At 38.1% G+C, this 15,125-nt stretch overlaps 1 protein-coding gene across 2 annotated transcripts in view; it reads left to right on the plus strand.

Moving 5' to 3' along the window:
* MKRN2 (makorin ring finger protein 2) overlaps window positions 1-15,125 on the plus strand; it is a 36,237-nt gene that overhangs the window by 16,627 nt on the left and 4,485 nt on the right. The window contains exons 2-6 of one of the 2 annotated variants that reach the window (XM_039886773.1): window positions 4,006-4,134; window positions 5,192-5,373; window positions 6,450-6,754; window positions 8,018-8,232; window positions 9,901-10,011. In XM_039886773.1, coding sequence (XP_039742707.1) covers window positions 4,006-4,134; window positions 5,192-5,373; window positions 6,450-6,754; window positions 8,018-8,232; window positions 9,901-10,011 — 942 coding nt within the window. The remainder of the gene's footprint in view (window positions 1-4,005; window positions 4,135-5,191; window positions 5,374-6,449; window positions 6,755-8,017; window positions 8,233-9,900; window positions 10,012-15,125) is intronic. The other variant, XM_039886775.1, reaches the window with a different exon arrangement.

Genomic DNA, 15,125 nt, shown 5'->3' on the forward strand with positions numbered 1-15,125 from the left:
CCGAAGGCTTTACTACATTGTTTACATTCATAGGGTTTCTGTCCTATGTGAATTCTTTCATGGTTTGAAAAGTTTGATATATGTAGGCTTTTCCACATTGTTTATATTGATAGAGTTTTGCTCCAGTGTGGGTTCTTTCATATATTTGAAGTGAAGTTGAAGAATTAAAGGTTTTCCCACATTTCTTACATTAGGTTTTCTCACCATTGTGATTTCTTTCATATTTTTTAATACACTGGAGAGAACTGATGGCTCTCCCACATACGTTACATTTATATGGCTTCTCCATGATTCTGATACTCATATGGCTTGTGTCCATTTTGACATCTGTGTGCATATTATGGGATGAATGATACATAAAGACTTCCACACATACTGTAGTCCCATAGTTTTTTACTCCAGAAAGAGTTGTCTTGTTTATATTGAAATTTGAAATAGGCTCAAGTTTTCCTCACATTGACTACTGTCTTTCTCATCACTTATTCTCTCTACCATATGACTTCTTAGTTTTCTGGGTTTTGTACTGATCTTTAGTATTTAGTATCATGATCTTTCCATTTTTTTTCCCTTTTGAGGCCAGGTTCCCAAAGGTTTCTCACATCACATCTCCTTAGAGTTTTTTCTGTGAAGAAAGGATCCAGTAAAGCCAACTCTTCCAGGGTGAAGTTCACAGCCACTCTCTCAAAGTCCACTGAATCCACTTCTAGACTTCCTGTGTCTCCCTGAGTCCTTCCTATGCAGATCACAGCAGGAGAGAAGCTGTAACATGGCCACGAGGGCTGTGAAGGACAGGCAACATGTGATCCTCCCAGCACGTTTGTTGAAAAGACTATTCTTTCCCACATTGAATTACCTTGACCTCTTTATCAGAAGTCAATTAATCATTTATGTGTGATGCTATTTACAGGCTCTTCAAAAAGCTTCCATTAGCCACCTTGAACTCCAGTCTCTCTTCAACTCAGCAGGACTGCTGTGCTGTACTTGAGGTTCCCCTCCTTGCACCAAGGTCCAGAATACGCCTCTAGGCAGAAAGCCAAGCCGAACATGGAGCTCTTCTCCTTTGTGTCCCTTCTCTCAAAAACCAGTCTTATGTTGCCCTTTGTCCATGTCTGAAAACAGCTGTTTCATATATTTTGTTTCTTTTTTTTTTTTTTTACATTAGAGGGCAATTTCCATACTCCATCATAGCTAGAAGCAAAAATCTGTTCTTTCTTCCTCTCTCTGCTTCAGTTTGGATACTTTCTATTGCTATGTCTTCAGGTTTTCTGAGATTTTCTTTTATAGTGCCTAATATAGTAGTAGTAAGCTTATACAGTATAATTTTCATTTTAGATAATGTAGTTTTTATTTCAAGAAGTTCCATTTGGTTCCCTTTATATCTTCAGTTTCTCTCTATATTCAGGTTCTCCTTTAAATCCTAGACTGTTGTATATTTATTACTGAACATATTTATAATAGCCATTTTTAAATTCCTTGTCTGCTGATTCCATCATCTGTCATTTCTGTTATTGACTAATTTTTTTTCTTCTGGTTGTGGGTCCATTTGCCTGCTTTTTGTCATGTCTGATAATTTTTTATTTTTGAGCATTTGAATTTTATTGTCTTCTTTCAAAGAGTGCTAAAGTGTTTTGGCTGACAATAATTATTTCCTATCAGTTTGATCCTTTCAGAGTTTGTTTTTGAGCTTTATTAGGATATGTCTAAAATACTCATTACTTTAGAACTTATCTACTCTTAATACCAAGGCATGTCCCTCTAGAGTCTCTTTACCGTTGGCTCTGACTATTCAACCAGGTCTTTCTAATCTGGACAGAATAAGAATGCCTTCCAGTTATTCCTTCAGGGCCAGAATTGGACATCTCAGTGGACACTAGCGTGTGTGTGAGTTTGCGTGTTTGTGTGTAATTTACTTTTTTTTTTTTTTTTTTTTGGTGCTACAGTATTTATTTGATCCTCACCACAACCCCGGAAAGTAGGCAGTGTAATTTTTGTTTTATAGATAAAGGTAATGATGCCCAGAGAAGTTGGTTTTGTGACTTGCTCGTAGATGGCAGGACTGGATCTTGGACCCAGGTCTCCTTGACTCCACTACACCATATCCTATAAGCTCTATGTGAAAGAGAGAGCAGTTTTTCAAAGAGTATTTTCTCACTTATGAGGCTCACGTTTTACATGTGTAACATATCTCAAATCAAGAAGATATATCTTAAATAGAGATTTAAGGGATCATTTTTCTTCCAGAAAAACTGTCATTGAATTAGTTGTGGTGCATCTAAAATCACTGTCTTACCAGTGGAACAGAATTGAGAGTCCAGAAGTAAATCTATATTTACATGAGCAAATAATTTTCGACAAAAAAGCCAAAAACATACAGTGGAGAAAGGAAAGCCTCTTCAGTAAATGGTGCTGGGAAAACTGGAAAGCCACCTGCAAAAGAATGAAAGTAGACTGTTGTCTATCACCACACACCAAAATTAACTCAAAACGGATTAAGGACCTGAATATAAGACCTGAAACAATAAAATGCGTAGAAGAAAACGTAGGAACTAAACTCAAGGACCTTGGACTAAAAGAGGATTTTATGAATTTGAACTCAAAAGCAAGGGAAGTAAAAGCTAAAATAAATGAATGGGACTCCATCAAACTAAAAAGCTTTTGCTCAGCAAAAGAAATTGTCAACAAGGTAAAGAGATAACCATCCGAATGGGAAAATATATTTGCAAGCAACACCTCCAATAAGGGCCTAATATCCAAAATATACAAAGAACTCATGCAACTCAATAATAACAAAAAAACAAACGATCCAATCAAAAAATGGGCAGAGGACCTGAACAGACACTTCTCCCTAGAGGACATACAAATAGCCAACAAATATTTGAATAGCTATAATCAACAGGACAAGTAATAACAAATGCTGGAGAGGATGCGGAGAAAAAGGAACCCTCATACACTGCTGGTGGGACTGCAAATTGGTACAGCCACTATGGAGAACAGTATGGAGGTTCCTCAAAAAACTGAGAATTGATCTACCATATGATCCAGCAATCCCTCTACTGGGTATTTACCCCAAAGACTTGAAAACCCATATCCAAAAAGATATTTGCACACCAATGTTCACAGCAGCATTATTCACAGTGGCCAGGACATGGAAGCAACCAAAGCATCCTACGATAGATGATTGGCTAAAGAAGCTGTGGTACATATATACAATGGAATATTACTCAGCCATAAGAAGAGATGAAATACTGCCATTTGCAACAACATAGATGGACCTCTAGATAATCATGCTAAACGAAATAAGCCAGACAGAAAAAATTGGAAATCACATGATATCACTTATATGTGGGTTATAAACCTAAAAGCAGCAAATGAACAGGACAAACAGAGACTCATGGACATGGACAATAGACTAGTGGTTACCAGAGGGTAGGGGATGGGAGGAGGGTGGAGGTAGATGGGATAAAGGGGGTCAAATATGTGGTGACAGAAAGAAATCTAACTATGAGAGGTGAACACACAGTGTAAATATATATATTTATATATTTACACTTTAACAGTAAGGCATATATATATATATATATATATATATATATATATATATATATGAGGGGAAAATTTAAATTTAAAAGTACTATGACAACATTATAAAAAGTATAGTAAATAATTTTGAAACCTCAATTTTAATACCCTAGTAAGGCATATATATATATATATATATATATATATATATATGCCTTACTGTTAAAGTGTACAGATGAAACTTAATTGGATTTTGTTAACCAACGTCACCATAAAAAATTAATTAAAAATAAATGAAAGCGTAATAATAAAAAATAAATAAAATCACTGTCTTAGAATCATGAAAATATGTATATCTCCAGTGTTTGATAGAGCCTTGATACAAAAATATGCATAATAGTATTTGTATGCTAGGTTAAAAAATATGTTGACTTTATAAAAGAAAGTATACTCCTTAAAGTTTTATGCTTCTTTTTGTCTCTTCAGGTACTTTATGCATGGTGTGTGTCGGGAAGGAAACCAATGCCTGTTTTCACATGACTTGGCAAACAGCAAGCCATCCACCATCTGCAAATACTATCAGAAGGGCTGTTGCGCCTATGGAACTCGTTGCAGGCAAGAACCCTGAAACTTCCCCCAACTGTTATACTGAGTTTAATACTATCAGGGATTCAGATCCTTCATTTGGAACATGGGTCTTGCTGAGGGGAAAATTTAAATTTAAAAGTACTATGACAACATTATAAAAAGTATAGTAAATAATTTTGAAACCTCAATTTTAATACCCTAAAAATAATTTTAATTTTCAAAATCACTTTTAAGGCCTTTTTCTTGTGAGTTTCTTTTAAATTATAATTGCACTCATAATATGTATAAGATTTTATATCTTGCTTTTTTCCCCCCACTGAACATGTCATAACCTTTTTCCTGTGCTGCTACTTTATCTCCTAATTGTAATTTTATGTTTCGTAATGTTAACAGACATCATTTTATTAACTTTTTCTACATTTAAGTGGCTTCCAGTTTTTTTGCTGTGAGTACCCCTGCACTGAACATTTAAGTGCATGGAGTCTTCCTTTTTTCCTCTGACACCTGTAGGCAACTTGTATAACTTCTAAACAGGGAAATATTCCAAAAACCTGTTCCTGTCCTTTTGTAGTGAAGAGCTGCTCTGTTCTCTGGGCTGCAAAGCTCCCTCCAGTTCTTCCTCTGGCTACCTGGTAGATGATGGAAGTTGGCTGACCTTGCCCTCCCCCTGCCAGTGGGTACCCCAGAGAGACCGCCCAGGAAAGGCCGGTTTCCAGATGTGAAATTGGCCATCATTAACATTGTATGAACTCCTGCCCAAAACACTAGTTTGGGAGTCAGGAGATTTGAGTTCAACATATGTCTGAAATTTTCAGGGTCTCATTGTGTTATCTGGGGCAGTATGTCTGTCCCACGTAAGTCCTACAAGGACACTTAAGTGTGATAGACTACAATGTACCACTCACTCTGAATTGCCAGGCAGTTATTAACTGATAAGCCTTTTATCAGTTAAAATATGGGAAAAGATCGTTTCATTTTCTGCCTCCACAAATGGAGTAGAAGGAAGGACAATCCACGTCTGGGCAGTGTGGGAGTCATGTGATTGTAGTGTGTCCGTAACGCATGTGCTGTGTGTTTTGTTTAGATATGATCACACGAGGCCCCCTGCTGCGGCTGGTGGTGCTATGGGCACTGTGCCCCACAGTGTGCCCTCCCCAAGTTTCCACAGTCCTCACCCTCCTTCCGACCTTACTGCATCTATTGTGAAAACTAACTTACACGAGCCTGGGAAACGTGAAAAGAGAACATTGGTACTTAGAGACCGAAGTGAGTGAGCAGAATCCTTTTGTTGCCTCTTTTTGAAAAGCAGTCTTGCTTGTTCTTGATGTTCCTTTCTGGCCTTCACTGCTAACTTAATACCCCTCCAGGCCGTCTGAATGTAGAGACACCAGATCTGTCCTGAGAATAGGCTTTAGATAATACATTTAACCTTATGTCCAAGACTGAGCTGGCAAAATATAAACAGTGACTTTTTTGTCGACATGCAACTTCTGTCTCTGCACAAAGTGGTTGCCCAGTTCTGAGAAGCCTCAAGCTGTTCATTTCAAAACTATATATTTTGATAAAGAACGTGTATCAATCACTATTTCACTTTAGGTCAATTTATAGCCTTAGTTCTTGTGCTGAGACAGTGGCGTTTTAGGTTGCACCGTTGGTAATAGAATAGTGTGTTGGGGTTTGGGGAATGGTCTGTACTCTGGAACGGGGTTTGGGGAGTGGTCTGTACTCTAGAACGGGGTTTGGGGAAGAAGAAAGCTACAAATCATAAAAGTCGTTTTTATTGGCTAGTTCTCAGCAGGTGAAGGAATTTTTATTTTAGTTCTCAGAATCGTGCAGCATAAGATAGGCAGATTCCATGATAGATAACTTTACTGGTGTGAAGGAAACCACTGTATTTTATTGACCTCATTCTAAATTCCCTTTGACTTTTACATCTATCTATTTATTACCTATTTATTTTCTTTCTTTCTGTCAATCTGTCTACTTACCTACCTACCTACCTGAAAAGTATAATACATTTTTTTAGTGTTAACTGGTCCAAATGTTGACATTTCCATACTTGCCATTTTTAAATAACAACTTTAGTGTTCTTCTGTGTAATATATTCCCTGTGTTGCCAATTATGTTTTTTGGATTTTAATTATGATTATAAGTAATGTCACTGTGAACATTTTATATTATTCTTTTTATTTTTCCCTCTTGGCCTGTTTTTTCCTATATGACCCCAAGAGTGAAATTCCCAAGGTCAAAGTTGCTTTACCTGTTAGGTTTTGACTAATACTGCTTACCAGAATGGTTGGGCCAGTTTTCATTTGTGTGTATGCTCTGTGTTTTGTATTAAGATCTTTCTGGCATGGCTGAAGAAAAGGCTTCCCCAACTGTGGTGAATAATCCAGGAAGTGGCAGTGACCTTCAGAGTAGCCCAGAAATGAAGCCACATTCCTACCTAGATGCAATCAGGAGTGGCCTTGATGACTTAGAAGCCAGCAGCTCCTACAGCAGTGAGCAGCAGCTATGCCCCTATGCAGCCGCCGGAGAGTGCCGATTTGAGGATGCTTGTGTCTACTTGCATGGAGAAGTGTGTGAAATCTGTAGGTTACGAGTCTTGCACCCCTTTGACCCAGAACAAAGAAAAGCTCATGAAAAGGTAAAGTTGCAAGCCTTTGTATGAACTCGTTTTTAGAAATTTGAAATGCACTATGTGACAAAATTGTTGGTATTTCTGTAAGCATCTTTCTGCCAATGATATCTACATTATGTTCGTTAAATATTTGTACCTTATTTTCAAGTCCTTTTTCCTATTGTTATTTTGCCAATTTTTGATTATTTAGAATAAAGAAAAATGGAAGAGACATCAGAAACATAAAGCTATGCAAAGTTCAAATAATAAATCTAGCACAGGAGCATGGTTTGTGTGTGTCTGTCACACATAGGCTTTTTCCCTCGCTAGGTTTATATATCATTGTGGCTACAATCCAGGCAGGCTGAGTTCTGGACAATTTGAGAGTCCAAGTCATGGAATCTGAGAAGCCAAGTGTTGAAGGGACCTTCCAGGTCATTAGGTCCCCAGTGTTTAGGAGCACTGCCTCACACTGGTCTTAGTGCTTCGTACTGGACTCTGAAGGTGAGTAAGAGAGAAAGGGAGGAGTCCACAGCAGTAGCGTTTGAGTGGATGAGGAGGAGGTCACGGTATGTGGAGGTTGAGTCTGCCACCCTCCACTGTCTTCCATGGGGGTGTTCAGGTGAGTGCAGAGTTAGAACTTTCCTCTTCACCCAGATGGATCAGGGTCTTTGTGCTGTGCTTGTTGATTTATCTCATATCCGTGTCCATTGTGAGCTCCCAAGGGCACGGCCTAGGTCTTCATACTCTTTTCATTGACTCCAATGCCTGATATACAGTGCTGTACATGAGAAGTATTCAGTACGTGCTTACTGAATACTTCATATGAATTCATTACATAATTTGTCCTCTTGAGAAGAAGTGGTACTGCTTGCGTAACTCTAACTCTATACTACCCGCTGATATTTCAAGTTAAGGATTATTTGGCATTTTTGGTATTGGTGCAGTTCAGAGTAGAGAAAGCTGGTGCCCAGAGGAGCCAAGGGACCAGGTCCCAGTCCTTCTGAACTCTGTGATCCCACAGCAGTTCCCACAGAGTTACCTTCTGGGAACTCTGGTCTCTGCTCTAAATTGGAGGTGACCATATTATGCTAGGAAAGCAAGGGGCTGGGCCAGTGATGGTTTGAAGTCCTTTTTGTGATCCAAGAGAGCTTTGTGTCCTGAATCCAGGGATTGCTGGGCCCTGACTTAAAGCAGCCACATCGTGTTCTTTCCTGATCTTGGTTTTGGCAGTGTGGCTGGCAGCTCCAGAACCTAAAAAAGTTTCCTTCCTCCCTCTCTGTACTTCAGATCTGCATGTCGACATTCGAACACGAGATGGAGAAGGCCTTTGCCTTCCAGGCAAGTCAGGACAAAGTGTGCAGTATCTGCATGGAAGTGATCCTTGAGAAGGCATCCGCTTCTGAGAGGAGATTTGGAATTCTCTCCAACTGCAATCACACGTACTGCTTGTCCTGCATCCGACAGTGGAGGTGTGCCAAGCAGTTCGAGAACCCAATCATTAAGTAAGTACAGCATGACTCTTAGCTGCAGAAGCGAGGGGAAAAGTTTGATTGGGGACCTTCCGTCCACTCTTAAGCCTTCCCTTGTCTTCAGAGGGGTTTTGGTACAGAGGATAACTGGTGAGTCCTGGCCCCTGGGTGTGTGAACTTGGGCCCCACTACTGTGCTGAGCCCAAGTGCCTTTTCTTTTGAAATTTTTTGAAATTCTTTTTATTGTTGAGAAAACAGTTCCTGCCAAGCTCTCAGGGTATTGAGGGGCACTCAGCAGGGATCATCTCTGTGAGGGGGAATGGTATTGGCCTGTTTGACTCCAGTACTCACAGTTATTAATTGTCTGCCCTTAGGCCAATTGCCTATTGACCTTTTTAAGCTTCATTTTTTTCCATATGTAAAATAGGATTATTTGAGGATTAAATGAAATAATGTGTGTAAAACACTTCATGTAATGTCCAGTACATAGGATATGCTCCATGAAGCCAACACAGGATTCTTAACATTCTGCAGTGGACCAGTGTGGGGAGGAAGAGCTAACTTATTGAGAAGTTACTGCATGCTATGTACTATTTCAGAAACGTCACATACATTAATGTATAATTCTGTCAGAGACCCTATGATCATCGTTCTCATTTTACAGATGAGGAAACTGAGGTATGGTAAGCTCGAGTAACTTGCCTAAAGTCACTCATTTGTGTGATAAAATACCAGCTTTATTGAGATAAAAGTTTACAATTCAGTGATTTTTAGTATATTCACCGAGTTGTACAACTATTACAATTTAATTTTAGAACACTTTCATCATCTCAAAAAGAAACCTCTGTTTGCAGTGCCCATTCCTCCCTCCTTCCAACCCCTGGCAACCACTAATTTACTTTCTGTCCTGTGGATTTGTCTATTCTAGACATTTCGTATAAGTGGAATCCTCCAATATTAGGCCTTTTTGTGTCTGGCTAAATCTTCCACTTAACATGATATTTTTGGAGTTCAACCATGTTATAGCATGTGCCAGTTCTTCACTCCTTTTTTTCATAGCCAAATAATATTGCATTGTCTGGATAGCTACATTTTGTTTACGTATTCATCAGTTAACAGACATTTCATTGTTTCCATCTTTTGGTTATTATGACTAGTGCTGCTGTGAATATTTGTGTACAAGTTTTTGTGTGGACATGTTTTTATTTTTCTTGGGCAGATAACTAAGAGTGGAGTTTGTTGGGTCATATGGTAATTCCATGTTAAATGTTTTCAGAAACTGCCAAAGTCTTTTCCAAAGTGGCTGAAACATTTTACATTCCCACCAGCAATGTATGAGGATTCCATTTTCTCCACATACTCATTGACACTTGTTATTGTCTTTATTTCTCACTTTAGCCATTCTAGTAGGTGTGAAGTGATATCTTATTGTGGCTTTAATTGCATTTCTCTGATAACTAATGATATCGTGCATCTTTTCCTGTGATTTTTTGGCCATTTTGGAGAATTGCCTACTCAAATCCTTTGCCCATTTTAAAATTAGGTAGTCTTTTTATTGTTGAGAAAACATGTTTTTAACAGTAAATAAGTTTGGTTAGGAAATACCTGGAGTGGTTATGCATTTGAGCAAGAAGTTAGTGGTGGAGTATGCACTGAATTTGTAACTTAATCTCTTCCATACTAACCCGATTCTTATTTCAGGTCTTGTCCAGAATGCCGAGTGATATCAGAGTTTGTAATTCCAAGTGTGTATTGGGTAGAAGATCAGAATAAAAAGAACGAGTTGATTGAAGCTTTCAAACAGGGAATGGGGTAAGTTTGTTGGGTTCAAGCATGATCCTGGTGCCTGCCTAGGTTCTTGTTTCGTCTTTGTCATTGCCTGCAGAGCCTGCCCTTCTCTCCCAAGAATGTGGTCTTGGTCTGTGGCCACTCAGAGTCTCTTCCTTCTCTCAGGCATCATGCTGGGCTTTGGAGATGCAGAGATCAGCAAAGCTATGGTGTAGTGGACTTGTTTAGTTTCTAAACAAAGTGATATCCCCTTGAAATCCTGTTTCTGGTGTTGAAGTCGACTTGTCATCTGTAATCATTCATTTATTCAATAGAATCAATTAAAGATTTATGTATTAGGCCTTTTCTAGTTGCTAGGGATACAGCACGAAACAAATCAGACAAAAATCCCAGCCCTCACGCAGCTCACATTCTAGCGAAGGAAAATAAGAATAAAATATAAGGAAAATATATATTAGATGATGATTAGGGCTGAGGAATGAAATGTACCCAGGAATGGGCAACAGAACGTGAGGTGGTTGCAGTTTTAATGTGGGAGACCAGAGAATGCCTCACTGAAGTGATGTTTGAGCAAAGACCTACAGGAGGTGAGACAGCAAGCCAAGTTGACATGAATAAGAACATTCGAGATGGAGGGGACAGTCACTGCGAAGACTGAGGCTGAAGTACGTCTATCTTGTTCAAAGAACAGTAGGGAGTGGCTGGATGAGAGGAGCAAATTGGAGAGAATACTGGAGACAAGAGACGAGGTACTGAGGCAGGGCGAGGAGCAAATTGTGTGGGGCTTTGTAGGTCACTGGATGGGCTAGGCTTTTTTTCTGGATGAGATGAACAGCTATCCTAGGAGTTTTGATCAGAGGAGTGACATGAACTGATCAATATTCTAAAAGGGTCACTGCCTGATCCAGTGAAAACATATTGAAAGAGGAGGCAAAGGTGGAAATAGGGAGACCAGTTAGGTTATTGCAATAATCCAGATAAGATATGACAGTGGCTTGGACCAGTGTAGCAGGTATGGAGGTGGTGAGAAGTGATCGGATGCTGAATCTGTTTAAAAGAATTGCTGATGCATTGGATATAATGTGGCTGTGAGAGTGAAGAGGTGAGAATTCAAATTTCACTTCCAGCATTACTACTTTCCATTTCTTTGCTGCACTTCTATCTTTGTTGGCCAGTTTCTTTTCAGTTATCCGTTTTCGTAAAATGTCATGTGCGTTTATCACTGGGAAACAAGGAGGCAATACATCTCTACATTTTGCTGTCTGTAAACTGAGTAACAAAGGTATAGTGACCAGTTACCAACAGACTTTGGAAGAAAGTTACATGATTGGTCACTGACCATGTTGCACATTTGTTATTTATATAGTGATTTGAACTGAAGAGCTATCAGCAGCATTCATATTAATGTATTGTGTTAATTGAAATTTGAACCATGTTGAAAGACAAGTGTTATTTAATTAAACCCTGGTGGATTTGTTTCCGAGGACTGCTGTAACAAATTACTACAAACTAGGTGGCTTAGAATAGAAATTCTCCTACAGTTCTGGAGCCTGGAAGTCCAAAATCAAGGCAGGGTTGTCTCCTCCTGGAAGCTCTTTGGGGAAATTTGTTCCATGCCTCTCTACTAGACTCTAGTGGCTGCTGGCAGTTTTTGGCATTCCTTCGCAGGTGGCAGCATAACACCTTTCTCTGCCTTTAACTTCTCCTTTCTTTCTCCTCCTCCTGTCTTTTGTAAGTGCAAGTGTCATTGGTTTTAGGACCCTCCCATTAATCCAGAGTAATCTCGAGATCTTTAACTACATCTGCAAAGATGATTTTTCTAGAAAATGGTCACATTCACTCGTATCAGAGCTTAGGATTTTGGCAGATCTTGAAGGCCACTACTATTCGACTCATTGTATGTGGTGTCTTAGTCCATTCTGGCTGCTATAACAAAATGCCACAGACTGGGTGACTTATAAACAACAGAAATTTATTTTTCACAGTTCTGAAGGCTGGGAAGCCCAAGCAAGATCAAGGTGCCAACACAATTGGGTTCTGATGAGGACCCACTTCCTGCTTCGTAGCTAGGTGCCTTCTCACTATGACCTTACATGGTGGATGGAAGTGGGCAACAGAGCTCTCCGGGGTCTCTTATAAGAACACTAATCTCATTCTTGAGGGCTTCACACTCTTGACTTAATCACCTTCTAAAGATCCCACCTTTTACTCCCATCATGTCAAGCATTAGGATTTCAACATGAAGTTTAGCGAGCTACAAACATTCAAACCATAGCACATGGTAACTGAAATTAATGCATATCAGAACTGTACAAAGCAGGGACTACCTGTTTACCATTTTGATACCTATGGTGTTTCCAGCTGCTAGCTATCCTGAGTAATTTTTAGAGTTCCATTTTAACTGATAGCTTTTTAGTTTATCTTTTTTTAATGGTTTTTCTTGGGCCTACAATATACTCTTAATTTTTTTCAGTCAGAATTCATATTCCTACTGTCTTACATAATATGCAGTTATCTCATTACCATCTTTTATACTAGATACAGTGTATATATACTTTAGAACCCCCACAGGGTGGTAATGTAATTTTTTAAAATTTCAGCATTATTGGGGTATAATTGACCAAAAAAAACTTAAGATATTTAAAGTGTACATCATAGAGATTAGATATATGTTGTGAAAAGATTCTCCCCATTTGGTTAATTAACACATCACCTCACTTATCTTTTTTTGATGAGAGCATTTTAGTTCTACTCTGATAGAAAATATCAATTATGTAGTAGTGTTATCAACTATAATCACCATGTTTTACATTATATCCTCAGGCCTTGTTTGTCTGAGTTAAAAGCTTATTATCCCCTGTTTTATGGTTTCAGGTCTCATGTTCAAGTTTTTAATCCATTTTGAGTTGATTTTTGTGTATGGTGTAAGAAAGTGGTTTGATTTTATTTTGCTTGTGGCTGTCCAGTTTTCCCAACACCATTTATTGGGGAGACTTTTTTTCGCCATTGTATATTCTTGGCTCTTTTGTCATAGATTGATTGATTGTATATGTGTGGGTTTATTTCTGAGCTCTATTCTGTTCCATTGATCTATGTGTCTGTTTTTATGCTACTACTACTGTACTATTTAATGTAGCTTTGTAGTACAGCTTGAAACCAGGAAGTTTGATGCCTCCAACTTTGTTCTTGTGTCTCAAGGTTGCTTTGGATATTTGGAGTCTTTTGTGATTCCATACAAATTATAGAGTTGATTGTTCTATTTCTATGAAAAGTGCCATTAGAATTTTGATCGGGATTGCACTGAATCAGTAAATTGCTTTGGATAGTAATATGGACAGTTTAACATTCTTCTAATCTTTGAGAACATGGTATCATTCCATTTAGTTGTGTCTCTGATTTATTTCATCATTGTCTTACAGTTTTCAGTCTACAGGTCTTTCACCTGAGCTAAATTTATTTCTACGTGTTTCTTTTTGATGCAATTATAAATGGGATTATTTTAATTTCTCTCATAGTTCATTGTTAGTGTATAGAAAGGCAAGTGATACTTGTAGATTATGTACCCTGAAACTTTACTATTATAATGTATGGATGTAATATTTTATATACATATTAGGTAATAGGACTTTTTGCCTTTAAAAACTTGTGTATTTTTCAGAGGAAAAAAAAAATTTACTATTTCCAGTGCCTGTTGTTTGGTATAAAATTCCTTCCAACTGTTATAATTTCTCTTCAGCCTCAAGAACTGCTTTTAATGTTTTATTGAGCTGCTGGTGATGATTTTTTTTCTATTAGAAGTAGCTTTTCATTCTTAAAGGATATTTTCATTGAATATGTTGGTCTGATCAGTTCTGTTTCCATCTTTGCCTCCTCTTTCAATTAATAGAATTCTAGTTTAATAGTAGAATTCTAGTTTAATAGTTTCTTTTAGCTCTTTGCAAATGTTGTTGCACTATAATCAGGCTGCCTACCAGCCATTCCCTGTTTCTTCCATCTTCCCCAGCCTCTGGCAACCACTTTTCTACTATGTTTCTGTGAATTTGACTTTTTTTTTTAGATTCCACATATGAGTGATACCATACAGTATTTGTCTTTCTCTGGCTTATTCCACTTAGCATAACGTTCACAGGGTCCATCCATCTTGTCGCAAAATGAAAGGATTTCCTTTCTCGTGGCTGAATATTACATTATATACATATACACCACATCGTCTGTATCCATTTATCTGTTGACAGACATGTTGGTTATTTCCATATCTTGGCTATTATGAATAATGCTATGATGAACATGAGAGTGCAGATATCTCTTCTAACAAGTGTGAGGTGATATCTCATTGTGATTTTGATTTGCATTTCCCTGAGAGTGAAGTTGAGCACCTTTTCATGAACCTATTAGACATTTGTATGGCTTCTTTGGAAAAATGTCTGTGTTCACTTCCTCTGCCCATTTTAAAATGGATTGTTGCTATTATTGTTGTTGAGTTGTATGTATTCTTTATGTATTTTGGATATTAACCCCTTATCGGGTACATAATTTGCAAAATTGTCTCCCATTCAGTAGATTGCCTGTTGATGGTTTCCTTTGCTGTGCAGAAGCTTTTAGTTTGAGGTAATCTCACTTGTTTATTTTTGCTTTTAGTGTCAAATCCAAAAAGATTGCCAAGACCAGTGTCTAGGAGCTTATTACCCACTGTAGTTTTTGATTAGAAGGCAGTGGTGATTCAAATTGTAATATGTCATTTTTCTGGGGTGGTTTCAGTATTTTCTCTTGGGTTTCAGTAGTTTGATATTTTGCCTAGGAGTGGTTTTCTTCATATCGTACTGCTTGGTTTTCTCTGAATCTGTAAGTTTATGTCATTCACCAAATTCAGGGAATTTTTGGTCTACCTTTTTTTTCTCTCTCTCGTAGGACTCTTAATTACATGTGATAAACTTTTGGATATTTTGTTCCACAGGTCTTGGGCTCTGTTCATGTCTTTTCATTCTTTTTTCCCTCTCTGTTCATTATTTTGAACACATTTATAGTAGCTACTTTGAAATCCTTGTCATCTTGAAGTTGGTCTCTGGTCATATTTTCCTGATTCTTCATAAGTTGAGTCATTTTGGATTGTAGCATAGACATTATAAATGTTACCTTTT

Source organism: Pteropus medius, unplaced genomic scaffold (genome assembly GCF_902729225.1).
Source record: "Pteropus medius unplaced genomic scaffold, Ma_sr-lr_union100, whole genome shotgun sequence".
In the NCBI taxonomy this organism is placed as follows: Eukaryota; Metazoa; Chordata; class Mammalia; order Chiroptera; family Pteropodidae; genus Pteropus; species Pteropus medius.